The 13,085-nt window shown below is 45.3% G+C and overlaps 1 protein-coding gene across 1 annotated transcript in view; it reads left to right on the forward strand.

The window, feature by feature from the left end:
- The first annotated feature begins 2,250 nt into the window (after positions 1–2,250).
- The window catches only part of LOC134337238 (very low-density lipoprotein receptor-like), a 90,570-nt gene continuing 79,735 nt past the window's right edge, over positions 2,251–13,085 (forward strand). The window contains exons 1-3 of the mRNA XM_063032084.1: positions 2,251–2,378; positions 3,649–4,014; positions 5,639–5,758. Coding sequence (XP_062888154.1) covers positions 2,291–2,378; positions 3,649–4,014; positions 5,639–5,758 — 574 coding nt within the window. The 5' untranslated portion in view covers positions 2,251–2,290. The remainder of the gene's footprint in view (positions 2,379–3,648; positions 4,015–5,638; positions 5,759–13,085) is intronic.

The raw sequence follows: 13,085 nt of genomic DNA on the forward strand, positions 1-13,085 counted from the left end.
CTAGGCCTTTCAACATTCGAAAGGTTTCAATGAGATCCCCTCTCATCCTTCTGAATTCCAGTGTGTATAGACTCAGAGCCATCAAACGTTCCTCGTATGATAACCCTTTCATTCTTGGAATCATCCTTGTGAAACTCCTCTGGACCCTCTCCAATGCCAGCACATCTTTTCTAAGATGAGGGGCCCAAAACTGTTCACAATACTCAAGGTGAGGCCTCACCACTGCCTTATAGAGCCTCAGCATCACATCCTTGCTCTTGAAATAAATGCTAACATTTGTCTTCCTCACCACTAACTCAGCCCGCAAGTTAACCTTCAGGGTGTTCTGCACGAGGACTCCCAAGTCCCTTTGTATCTCAGATTTTTGGATTTTCTCCCCATTTAGAAAATAGTGTGCACATTTATTTTTACTACCAAAGTGTATGACCATGCATGTTCCAACATTGTATTTCATTTGCCACTTTCTTGCCAACCTGTTTCCTCAACACTACCTGCCCCTCCACCAATCTTCGTATGATCTGCAAACTTGGCAACAAAGCTGTCTATTCCATCATCTAAATCAGAAAGGGAGCGCCCATTATTAAGGATGTCCAGCACCCAGGGCATGCCCTTTTCTCACTGTTACCATCAGGTGGGAAGTATAGAAGCCTTAAGGCACCCACTCAGCGATTCAGGAAGAGCTTCTTCCCCTCTGCCATCTGATTCCTAAATGGACATTGAACCCTTGAACACTACCTCACTTTTTAAGATATATATTATTTCTGTTTTGCATGATTTTTAATCAATTTGATATATGTATACTGTAATTTATTTATTTACTTTTTTTCTATATTATGCACTGCATTGAATTGCTGCTGCTAAGTGAACAAATTTCACGACACATGCCGGTGATAATAAACCTGATTCTGATTCTGTTTGTGTGAAGTTTGGATAGGTACATACATGGATTGTACCCGTATGGAGGGCGATGGTCTTGGTGCAGGTTGATTGGAGTAGGCAATATGGCTTGGCATGGGAAAGATGGGCTGAAAGGCCTGTGTCTGTGCTGTACTTTTCTATGTCTCTACGTCTGTGACAAAGAAAGTAAGGCAGCGCCTCCACTCTCTTAGACGTTTGCGAGATTTGGCATGTCATCTAAAACCTTTACAAACTTCTATAGATGCAGCGGACAGTATCTTGACTATTTGTATCACAGCCTGGTATGTAAACAGGAAAATGTACAAAAAGTAGTGGATACTGTCCAGTCCATCACAGGAAAAGCCCTCCCCACCAATGAACACATCTACAAGGAGTGCTGCCACAAGAAAGCAGCATCCATGGAAAGGGTCTCCCACCATCCAGACCATGGTCTCTTCTTGCTGCTCCCATTGGGAAGGATGTAGGTCCCACACCACCAGGTTCAGAAACAACCTGGACCAGTGTGGATAATTCACCTACCTCATCATGAAGTTATTCCACAATCAACGGACTCACTTTCACAGATATCCCACCTCTCTCGGAAGTCTCCAGCATATTAATAGTGGCTCCCTGATGCCCGCAAATTAAATACAATATCCCGGAAATCAATTTTTTTGACAGCGAGGGTGAGAGAGAGAGAGAGAGATCGTGAGAGAGAGCGAGAGAGTGCGAGAGAGAGCGCCTTGGGAGGGTGTTCCAAGAAAATATAAAACGTACCTCACCCCAGACTACCCTAAAGTGTACCTCTCCCTAACAGGGGTCAAAAATAATGACAGTGTTGCTCAGTGCACTGTTTGCAACAGTGACTTTTCTATTGCCCATGGTGGGTTAAGACTGTAAAAGACATGTTGAGGTGAGTTTTAACAGGTGTCATTCGTTCATTAGCATAGCTAACGTTATTTAAACTAGCTGCCTCGCTGCTAAGGAGCTACTCTATTGCAGACATCCCACCTCTCCCGGAAGTTCCAGGAGTCTCCTGCAAATTGATGGTGTTAACTCCCTGAAATGAGTTTTTTGCGGTGTGGGATGTCTGTTTTCAATGACTCTACAACTCATGTTCTCAATATTATTGATTTATTGTATTTGCACAGTTTGGCTACTTTTGCATTTTGTCTGTTTTTTGTGTAGTCTTTGATTGTCAATCTTTCTTTGTTTGATTGTGTTGATTTCTTTGTTCTACTGTAAATACCTGCGATAAAATCATGTGATTCTGGTGACACAGTCTTACTCTGATAATAAATTGGGACAAGGCTCCGCATGGTGGTCAGCTGACCCTATCCGCGTGGGAGTGTACGTCATTACGTCAGGCCGGCGGCCGGCGAGCGCGCGGAACATGTGGGGAATGTCCTTGCTGCTACTGGCGACTGGAGCAGTCAGTGTGGCGGTGTCCGGCGGGTCTGCGGGCCGGGGCCGGGCGGGAGGTGAGTGGCAGCAGCGGCGTGGACCAGCTCCCCGCTCCCCGCTCACTGACGGTTGATAACCCGAGCCCGGCCCGTCCCCTCCCCTCCCCTCCGCCGCCTCATCCTATTGGCTGCCCGCGCAGTCATCCTGCAGACCGTGACCTTGGTTGCGGCTCCGTGTTAGAGGATGGTGCGGCAAGGACAGGGGACCAGGTTCTTCTCGATCTGCCGTTTATCAACCCTGTTTTCAGTAAATCTCTGCATTTAACCGGAAGAAACTCGTGAATTTGTGAAACTGGATAATTTGCCTTCGCTCTCCGGTAACTGCAAACGTGAGCTCCCTGGTACGGAGGTCAGAGTTGTTTTCAGTTTCCCAGCTTCGGCATTAATACATCGGGTTGCTGATCGCTGCCGTACTTCAATTTGCAACTCAAGCAAAGGCCAGTTAGTCTGTTTTCCCTCCGGCGCCCAGGAGTGGGCGGAGTGCCCCCGGAGACTTGTTGCACCTTGCGGGCTTCGCAAAGGATCAGCATTCACAAATTGCACGTTGAAGGAAAGGCACGTGAAATGAAGCTGGAATGGCTATTGATGGAAGAAGGGCGATGGGGGTGGTGCTGTGCTAGACTCGAGGGGAATATGTTCTAAGACCATAAGACAAGTAGAACCTAGAACAGTACAGGCTCAAACCCGCCTCCTATATAACACCCCCATCTTAAATTCCTCCATATACCTGTCTAGTAATCTCCTAAACTTCACTAGTGTATCTGCCTCCACCACTGACTCAGGCAGTACATTCCACGCACCAACCACTCTGAGTAAGAAACGTTCCTCTAATATCCCCCTTGAACTTCCCACCCCTTACCTTAAAGCCATGTCCTCTTGTATTGAGCAGTGGTGCCCTGGGGAAGAGGCGCTGGCTATCCACCCTATCTATTCCTCTTAATTAAAAGTACATTAGGCCATTCGGCCCATTGCATCTCTGCAGCAATTTGATGGTGTTTGATTTTTTTTTAAACCCCATTCTCCTGACTTCACCCTGTAACCTTTGCCACACTTCCCAGTCAAGAACCTATCAACTTCCACTTTGGATATACGTAACGACTTGGCCTTCACAGCCGTCTGTGGCAATGAATTCTATGATTTGCCACCTTCTGGCTAAAGAAATAACTCCTCGTCTCTATTCTAAAAGGATACCTTCCTATTCTGAGGCTGTGCCTTCTGCTTTTTTAATTACTTAATTCACAAATTACTATTATGCTGCTGTGAATTTTATTTCTCCTTTTACTTATAGAATGCAGTGAGGATGAACTCCTGTGTTTGAATGGGCGCTGTGTTTCTCTGCTGATGCTGTGTAATGGAAGAGACGACTGTGATGACTGGAGTGATGAGCAGAATTGTACTATATCAGAATGTGGACATTATGAGTTCCAGTGCAATAATTCCTCAATCTGTATCTCCAAGTACTTGCTGTGTGACGATCACCAGGATTGTCCTGCAGGGGATGATGAATCTGATGATCTCTGCAAGGACACAGCAGTGCAGCTTGGAAACTGTGGGGAGTTTGAGTTACAGTGTAATACTGGACAGTGTATAGGGCTTCAGTCAGTCTGTGACAACTTTCCTGATTGCACCGATGGTACTGATGAGGCAAACTGCGGTAAGTGTACAGAAACTTCAATGTATTTTCTGTTTGTATTGAACTTGTACCACAAAAAAGTCATTCATCTTGGCAGATATGGTGCTACTTATGTTACACACTTGTCCTTCCCCTGCCTGAAGAGATCTGAAGTCTAAGATCTTTATAGGAGAATCTCCAAAAGAAATTTCCTTAGATCTGTGTTGGATAAATGAAGTGCTGGTCCACTTTACAAATCCACTTTTGCTCTCTCATCATGTTTCTCAGTCTGCTCAGTTACAAAATTATACATTTTAAAACATTCCTCACAACAAATGTTAGTTCAACCGTGCTATAATTTCCTTGCTGCATATAATTTTAAAAAGGTTAAACTGAATTTCAGTGTGGCTCACTGAAGTATTCCATATTAGAAATGTTAGAACACGGGTCCAAAGAGATTTAGGATGCTATATATTCAGATCAAATGTAGCAGTTATTAGTAAGTTTAATTTTAAAAAAACTTGCAATTGGGTTCTACGATAGAAGACCAGAATTTAAAGGGAGTGTGGTTTGCTATAGCTATTCAAAATGCTAATGAAACATTAACAGATGTAAGAAAACTGCACCACAATTTGCAGGGCATTATTGTTTGTCCTTTTGGTATCCTTTTTGAAGGCACTTCCAGGGAAGGTATTTAAGGCTACACTAGACCGGATAAATCCGTAACTGAAGCTTTTTCTCTCCGTTTTGACCCTCCGTCCACAATGAAACAGCGTTTTCCTCCCCGAAAACGGAGATTTTCTAAAACGCCCTCCAGAGTGTAAATTTGAAAACGCCGATTGTGCAGAGCAGTGTGGACGGGTAAACGGATATTTTTAAAAATGCTGTCATGATGTGCTGGGACAGATGGCGGCTGTGTGGCATTTCATTGTTTTCTTGAATGCAACCACCGCCCCCCCCCCCGTGCAACCTAACAATTTCAGAACAGACGGCAACGAGACTGAAGCTTGAAGAGTTAGAAATGTACTCACCAAATATCTTGACCCATAGCTTATTGAATAAATAAGTATACTCACTTTGCCCTGTTTTCTGTCCTTGCTTGTATGAAGGTGGTTTACCTATTTATGCAAGTACTTCACTGACAATAGATGTGGCCAGGCAGCATCTATGGACAAGGATACAGTCAATGTTTCAGTCCGAGACCCTTTGGGAGTCCTGCCGAAGGCTGTCTGCCTGAAACATCGAATGTTTACTTTTTTCCATAGATGCTGCCTGGCCTGCTGAGTTCCTCCAGCATTTTGTGTGTGTTGCTTGATCCTGGGCTGTTCTGTTTTGTGTTCTACATTTTAACTTTACCGTCGTCTGCACAATCCCTGCTTTACCTTGTAAAGAGTAGTAAAGTACATTCTGGCTGGTTAGTGGTTTGGATATAATGAAAGATTCAATGGGCAGGGAGGCTTAAAAGTTCAGACCCAAAGTTTGCAAAAGATGATCTTTATGTGGTTTTGAAAGTCCCCTGGACTCCAGCTAGTGTCACCTGGCTTCAGCTTGTTGAAATTGTAGTTAGGCCTCGAGCAAAACCAGATTGGTTTTATATTAGTATTGCAATCTTCAGGGTGCATTTTAATGTAACTCTTGATGCATTTTTTTTTTCTCTTTTTGGCAGATCGGAATGAGTGTTTGGAAGAAAATGGCAAGTGTTCTGATTATTGCTGGGACCTTCCTTTGGGTTATGAATGTGCTTGTCCATCTGGATTGGAGCTGATAAATCACTTCACCTGTGTAGGTGAGTTTACACAAGCAGATTTAAAAGTAATACAGCGGATTCTAGTTGCATTCAGCCATCAGTTAATGGGGGCATCCACTTACTTGGAACAAGTCTGGGGAAAAAAAACTAATTGAGAAAACAGCTGGGATACCCTTCGTTTATTTGGGACACTATGCCGCTTAATTGGGACAGAAGGCTGTTACCAAATAGTTTCTAATTAGGGTCAGCCAGGTGCACTTGTGTGGCCATTAGACACTACACAGTGCTTAGATCGAACAGTTTAAATAGCACCAGTTCCGTATGTGTGTTCAAAAAGCAGTGGATTTTTGTCACTAATAGTTGGTGAGGAGTAAGCATTAAGACAATTCAGAACTGCTTTGCTCACTGTGACTTCAAGCTTTCAGGCTTGGAGGTGCCAGAAACTGTTAAGTTTGGTGTGGGCGTACACTAGAACATTTTATATCCTGGTATGGACCATGTGCCAGAATCATAATCGCGGATTCAAACTTGATCTCCAGGCTTCAGGACTGGTGGACTTTTCGCAATCTTGTAGTGACACTTTTTCTGTATTTCTTTCCCATTCACTTCAGGTCAGTGTGTGCTCCTTTAGGTGATTGTAGGTTTTCATGCACTGGAAGGTTGGTGCATGCACGTCGACCCGTCAGCTTTTGGGCTGGTGAAAAGCCATTCAGCAGTGACATTCTTCTGTAAGCCATCAGACTTCTGTGGAAATTCTTGTTCATCTTGTGCTTTCTTCACTCATTCTTCACCCTTCATTACCTCCCAATCTGAGGCCATTAGATTTTGGGTGATGTGAGCTTGAAGTTGTATGTTGGAATCCTCCAATCACTGGCAAAGGACTCAAACTCACACCTCGGAAACTGTGGACTGTTGTCTGATACCACTTCACATGGAGCCCTATGCCTCACAGCTTTCAGAAGGTAATGACCGCTTTGCTGGATGTTGATTGCAGCATTGCAACCTCTGGGATAATTGGAGAAGTAGTCTGTTACAACAATCTGATTCTTCCCATTACATTCAGAGAAATTCACTGCAACTTTGATGTACGGGCTGTATGGTACAGGGTGTGACACAAGTGGTTCTGCTTCCTGCTTTGATCTGTAGGTAAGATGTATTTCACATGAAGCAGTGGTCTGGCTGATGTCTTGGTTTATCCTTGGCTAGTACATCATTTCATGAGTTCTATGTTTACATTTTTCCTCACCAAGATGCCATTCATATATCTTCAGGAGCATTTCCTTGCCATGCGACACTGGAATCATAAACCTGTTGCCTTTGAAGACACACATCAAAGTTGCTGGTGAACGCAGCAGGCCAGGCAGCATCTGTAGGAAAAAGTGCAGTCGACGTTTCAGGCCGAGACCCTTCGTCAGGACTAACTGAAGGAAGAGTGAGTAAGGGATTTGAAAGTTGGAGGGGGAGGGGGAGATCCAAAATGATAGGAGAAGACAGGAGGGGGAGGGATAGAGCCGAGAGCTGGACAAGTGATAGGCAAAAGGGGATACGAGAGGATCATGGGACAGGGGGTCAGGGAAGAAAGACAAGGGGGGGGGACCCAGAGGATGGGCAAGAGGTATATTCAGAGGGACAGAGGGAGAAAAAGGAGAGTGAGAGAAAGAATGTGTGCATAAAAATAAGTAACAGATGGGGTACGAGGGGGAGGTGGGGCCTTAGCGGAAGTTCGAGAAGTCGATGTTCATGCCATCAGGTTGGAGGCTACCCAGATGGAATATAAGGTGTTGTTCCTCCAACCTGAGTGTGGCTTCATCTTTACAGTAGAGGAGGCCGTGGATAGACATGTCAGAATGGGAATGGGATGTGGAATTAAAATGTGTGGCCACTGGGAGATCCTGCTTTCTCTGGCGGACAGAGCGTAGATGTTCAGCAAAGCGGTCTCCCAGTCTGCATCGGGTCTTGCCAATATATAAAAGGCCACATCGGGAGCACCGGACACAGTATATCATATACTGTCCGTCAGAGAAAGCAGGATCTCCCAGTGGCCACACATTTTAATTCCACATCCCATTCCCATTCTGACATGTCTATCCACGGCCTCCTCTACTGTCAAGATGAAGCCACACTCAGGTTGGAGGAACAGCACCTTATATTCCGTCTGGGTAGCCTCCAATCTGATGGCATGAACATCGACTTCTCGAACTTCTGCTAAGGCCCCACTTCCCCTCGTACCCCATCTGTTACTTATTTTTATGCACACATTCTTTCTCTCACTCTCCTTTTTCTCCCTCTGTCCCTCTGAATATACCTCTTGCCCATCCTCTGGGTCCCCCCCCCCTTGTCTTTCTTCCCGGACCTCCTGTCCCATTGTCCTCTTGTATCCCCCTTTGCCTATCACCTGTCCAGCTCTTGGCTCTATCCCTCCCCCTCCTGTCTTCTCCTATCATTTTGGATCTCCCCCTCCCCCTCCAACTTTCAAATCCCTTACTCACTCTTCCTTCAGTTAGTCCTGACGAAGGGTCTCGGCCTGAAACGTCGACTGCACCTCTTCCTAGAGATGCTGCCTGGCCTGCTGCGTTCACCAGCAACTTTGATGTGTGTTGCTTGAATTTCCAGCATCTGCAGAATTCCTGTTGTTTGCCTTTGAAGACTGTATTTTCCGCTACTGATAGTTCAGCTCTGCATGTGCAGTAATCCCAAATGCATTTTGGACAGTCGTTCTTATTTGCTGGCCGTCCTTTCTGTGTGGTATCTTTGTGTACTTCCATTGTTTCATCTGTCTCTGTGGCTTTCCTAATCTTCTCTGTTCTATCAGGAGATACTGGATTGGATTTGACAGTCATATCAACGTAGGCCTGTATATCTGCGTTAATCACATTCATGAGGTGAAGGGTGTCAGACTGAAACGTTGACTGATACTTATTTCCATAGATGCTGCCTGATCTGCAGCGTTCCTCATTCACAGTTACTGGAACAACCTGTTTTGTTTTACTAGCACCGGCAGTCTAGAGAATCCACAAAGACTTCCTCCATTTCCTCATCAACTGTGCATCTTTCTCTTGGTGGCCCTAGCTTTGCAGGACTTCACAAAATGATTCTTCTTCCCACAGTTATTGCAGCACTTTCCATTTCTTCCTACCTCCATATTTTGGGCATTTCCTGTTTGAGCTTTCCTTTTTGCTTTGCTATTGTTTTGGTGAATGCCTTGTGCGCTTATCTGCTTTCACAGCATGCACTGTTGTGTCTTTCCTGTGCACCTCCCTAGTTTCTGCTCATGTCTCTGCTGCCCTACACGTTCACAGCATTTTCCAGTGTCAAATCTTCTTCCCTCGGCAGTCTTTCTCTAAGTCCATCATCTGAAATTCCGCAAACTATTCTGTCTCTAACTAGTGAATTTCTCAAATCTCCAAATTCACAGAACTTGTTCAGTGTGCGTGGCTCAGCTAAGTATAGGACCCATGTTTCTGGTCACGGGGGGGGGGGGGGGAAAAGAAACTTGTATCTCTCAAATGTGATGATTTTACTTGGATTAAAATACAGGTTTTCCCCGCCATCCGATTCCTATGAAACAGTTCATAAGCCGGAATGTCATAAAGCGAAGAAGCAATTACCATTTATTTATATGGGAAAATTTTGTGAGCGTTCGCAGACCCAAAAATAACCTACCAAATCATGCCAAATAACACTTAAAACCTAAAATAATAGTATCATACAGTAAAAGCAGGAATGATATGATAAATACATAGTCTATATAAAGTAGAAATACCTTTCCACAATCATTGCTGGCACTGTTCTCCGTACCGAAAATCTCACGCAAGCGCTCTCGGCAGAAAACCTCACGCAAACGCTGTTGGCAAAAACACTCTCTCCAGTAACCTTTAAGCTATGAAGCTGCCAAATCATACCAAATAAGACAAAAATACACAGTCGATATGAAGTAGAAATAATGTATGTACAGTGTAATATCACTTACGGGAATCGGGAAGACAACGCAGAGCACACTGATGGTGTGTTAGGCTGAGTTGTCGGAGTTTGGGTAGTGCAGTGGCCCCCACCCTCCAGGCAGCGACTGATGCATCGCCGCGAAGCATGCAGGGGTGCAGCGGTAGCCGGGAGGCACACAGCACATCTTTAAGAAAAAAGCCGAAATAAACATGCTAGTTAATTAGGTGCTGCCCGGCATATAAATGTCAGCCCAGATCCGAGGCGATGCAATCGTCTCTGATCTGGACCGACAATTACGTGCTGGGTGGCACCTAATTAATTAGCATGTTTATTTCGGATTTTTTCTTAAAGATGTGCTGGATGTCTCCTGGCTACCGCTTCATTCTCCGCGAATCGGTATCTGCCCGCAGCCTGGAAGTTGGGGTGGTGGGACACTGGGGTGTCATCTCATCGTCATCTGTTTCCATTAGGGCAGACAGCTCATCTTCTCCTATGACTGCCCGCCTCAATGTCGAAGGTCGAGGCTCGTCGTCTGCTGTGGCTGATGTGGAAGGCTTGCTTGACTGCTTAGCCTTGCGCATTTTTCTATCACACAGTTCTTTGTAAGCACTCAAACCATCCTGCAAATGTGCCTTAAACTGACGTATCCTTTCGAAATTAAAGTCGTACTTTATCATTACTCATTTGGTTTCGATTGTTATCCTTTCCTCTTCCAATTGCATCAGCTCTTCATCTATCAGTTCTTGGTCATGGGATGCCAAAACCTCTTCAACATCATCTTCGTCAGCTTCCACAAGCCAAACTCACTTTGTCCTTACTTCATTCACCACGATCAAAACACTTAATTATGTCTAGTTTTACGCTAAGTGTAACACCCTTACGAGCTCTTTCAGGCTTTTCCGATACCATAGAACTCATCTTGCAAACGGCAGCTCACAGGCACATGTTTAAGCAATGCCGGCTCGAATGCAGTTCTGGGGGAGAGCGGCTGCTCAGGGCGTGCGCTGCTTTTTTTTCGCGCCCTGATTTTTTCGCGCACTGCCTTTCTTCGTAACAGTGAAAGCACCTGTTAGCGAAAACAGGGAACTAATGTAGTTCTTTCGTAACAGTGAGGTTTCGTAAAGCGAACGTTCGAAAAGCGGGGTCACCTGTACTCCTCAAATTTTGTCATCAGAGTGTCCAATGTAAAAGCTGTCTCGTCGATATAAAAGTTTTCAATGAAGTCCAAAGCATCTTTGCGGTTACATGCAGAAAAATAGACACTTCCAATTTTTTAATCGGTCCCTCCCGCCCCTCTAACAGCTACATATATATTGAATCGCTGTTTGAAGTTTCAGGGGTTTCGAAGGTACATTTAATATCAGAGAAATGTATACAATATACATCCTGAAATTTTTTTTCTTCACAACCATCCACGAAATCAGAGGAGTGCCCCAAAGAATGGATGACAGTTAAATGTTAGAACCCCAGACTCCCCCGGCTCTCCCCCCCCCCACGTGTAAGCAGCAACAAAGCAACGATTCTCCCCTCCCCCACCAGCAAAAAAAGCATCATCACCCTCCACCAAGCACTCAAGCATGCAACAAAGCATCAATAAAGACACAGACTTGCAGTACTCCCAAAGGCTACTCGTTCACCTGGTATTTAGACATACCACAAGCTCTCTCCCTAATAAGGAAAGAAGAGGTGTCTCTGTTTCACAGCGAGTGGGGAGACATAACAAACAATTCACTGATTTATAACGTTAAAAGTCTGTTGCGTTGCTTTTTCCAAGCTCTATGCCCAAAGAGCTTGGGTCTCTGGACACACAGCCAGTTTGCTGCTTTCGATTTCCATCTCCCACGACACACCGATTTCCTGCAGAGGCACCAACCTCGAGTCTGCCTGCCTCCAGAGCCATGAAATCCCAGAAGGCGTGCTAGTCTCCTAGGCCGTGTCCTTGGCATATCGAATAATGGCCAGTCGTGAGACCCCGAGAGCGGATCCCATTCCCGCAAAGAACCGGTTAGCGTGTAACTCCAGGTCAGGGTCTTCAAAAGAACCCTGAAAGGGAAAAATAGAGATTTTAAAGATAGAAATAGAGCTGTTTCTGAAGATGCAAGCAGAGGAATTGCCATTAGGTGCCATGGTCTCCTAAGCGCCACACTGGTGTCTTTAGTTATCCGTTAGATTGCTAGTAAACTATGTAGGTGCAGGAGAACTGAGCTTATTCATGGCAGAAGCTCTCGGCCTCCCACCTAAATTTCTGGGTGAATCGGTGAACTTCGGGGCACAACATGCTCTCTCGCCTCGCTGGAGTCAACTCTGCTGACCCACGACTGTGCTGCAACACACAGCTCAAACCACATCATCAGGTTCGCAGATGACACGACCGTGGTGGGTCTCATCAGCAAGAACGATGGGTCAGCATAGAGAGAGGAGGTTCTGCGGCTAATGTACTGGTGCAGAGCCAACAACCTGTCTCTGAATGTCAGCAAAACAGAAGAGATGGTTGTTGACTTCAGGAGGACATGGACACTCTCCGCTGAATATCGACGACTCCTCCGTAGAGATCGGTAAGAGCACCAAATTTCTTAGTGTTCACCTGGCGGAGAAGCTCACCTGGTCCCTCAACACCAGCTCCATAGCAAAGAAAGCCCAGCAGCGTCTCTACTTCTGTGAAGGCTGAGGAAAGTCCATTTCCCACCCCCCTATCCTCACCATATTCTACAGAGGTATTGAGAGCATCCTGAGCAGCTGCATCACTGCCTGGTTCGGAAATTGCACCATCTCAGATCGCAAGACCCTGCAGCGGATAGTGAGGTCAGTTGAGAAGATCATTGGGGTCTCTCTTCCCGCCATTAGAAACATTTACACCGCACGCTGCATCGGTAAAGCAAACAGCATTATGAAGGACCCCACACACCCCTCATACAAACTCTTCTCCCTCCTGCCATCTGGCAAAAGGCACCGAAGCATTCGGACTCTCAAGACCAGACTATGTAGCAGTTTCTTCCCCCAAGTCATCAGACTCCTCAATACCCAGAGCCTGGACTGACACCAACCTACTGCCCTCTACTGTGCCTATTGTCTTGTTTATTATTTATTGTAATGCCTGCACTGTTTTGTGCACTTTATGCAGTTCTCGGTAGGTCTGTAGTCTAGTGTAGTTTTGTGTTTTTTTATGTAGTTCAGTGTAGTTTTTGTATAGTTCATGTAGCACCATGGTCCTGAAAAACGTCTTGTTTTTACTGTGTACTGTACTAGCAGTTATGGTCAAAATGACAATAAGAAGTGACTTGACAGCTTCTCTCTGTCACTTGCTGCTAGCACGTATCATACATGCACAGTCTCTCTCTCAGTCACACATGTTATTCTTTAGCCCTCGTGCTGACTTCTGACACCATGTTATATTTGTTCTTAATAAAGACAAACTTGGCGTGGG

The sequence above is a fragment of the Mobula hypostoma genome, chromosome 24, assembly GCF_963921235.1.
Source record: "Mobula hypostoma chromosome 24, sMobHyp1.1, whole genome shotgun sequence".
Taxonomy (NCBI): Eukaryota; Metazoa; Chordata; class Chondrichthyes; order Myliobatiformes; family Myliobatidae; genus Mobula; species Mobula hypostoma.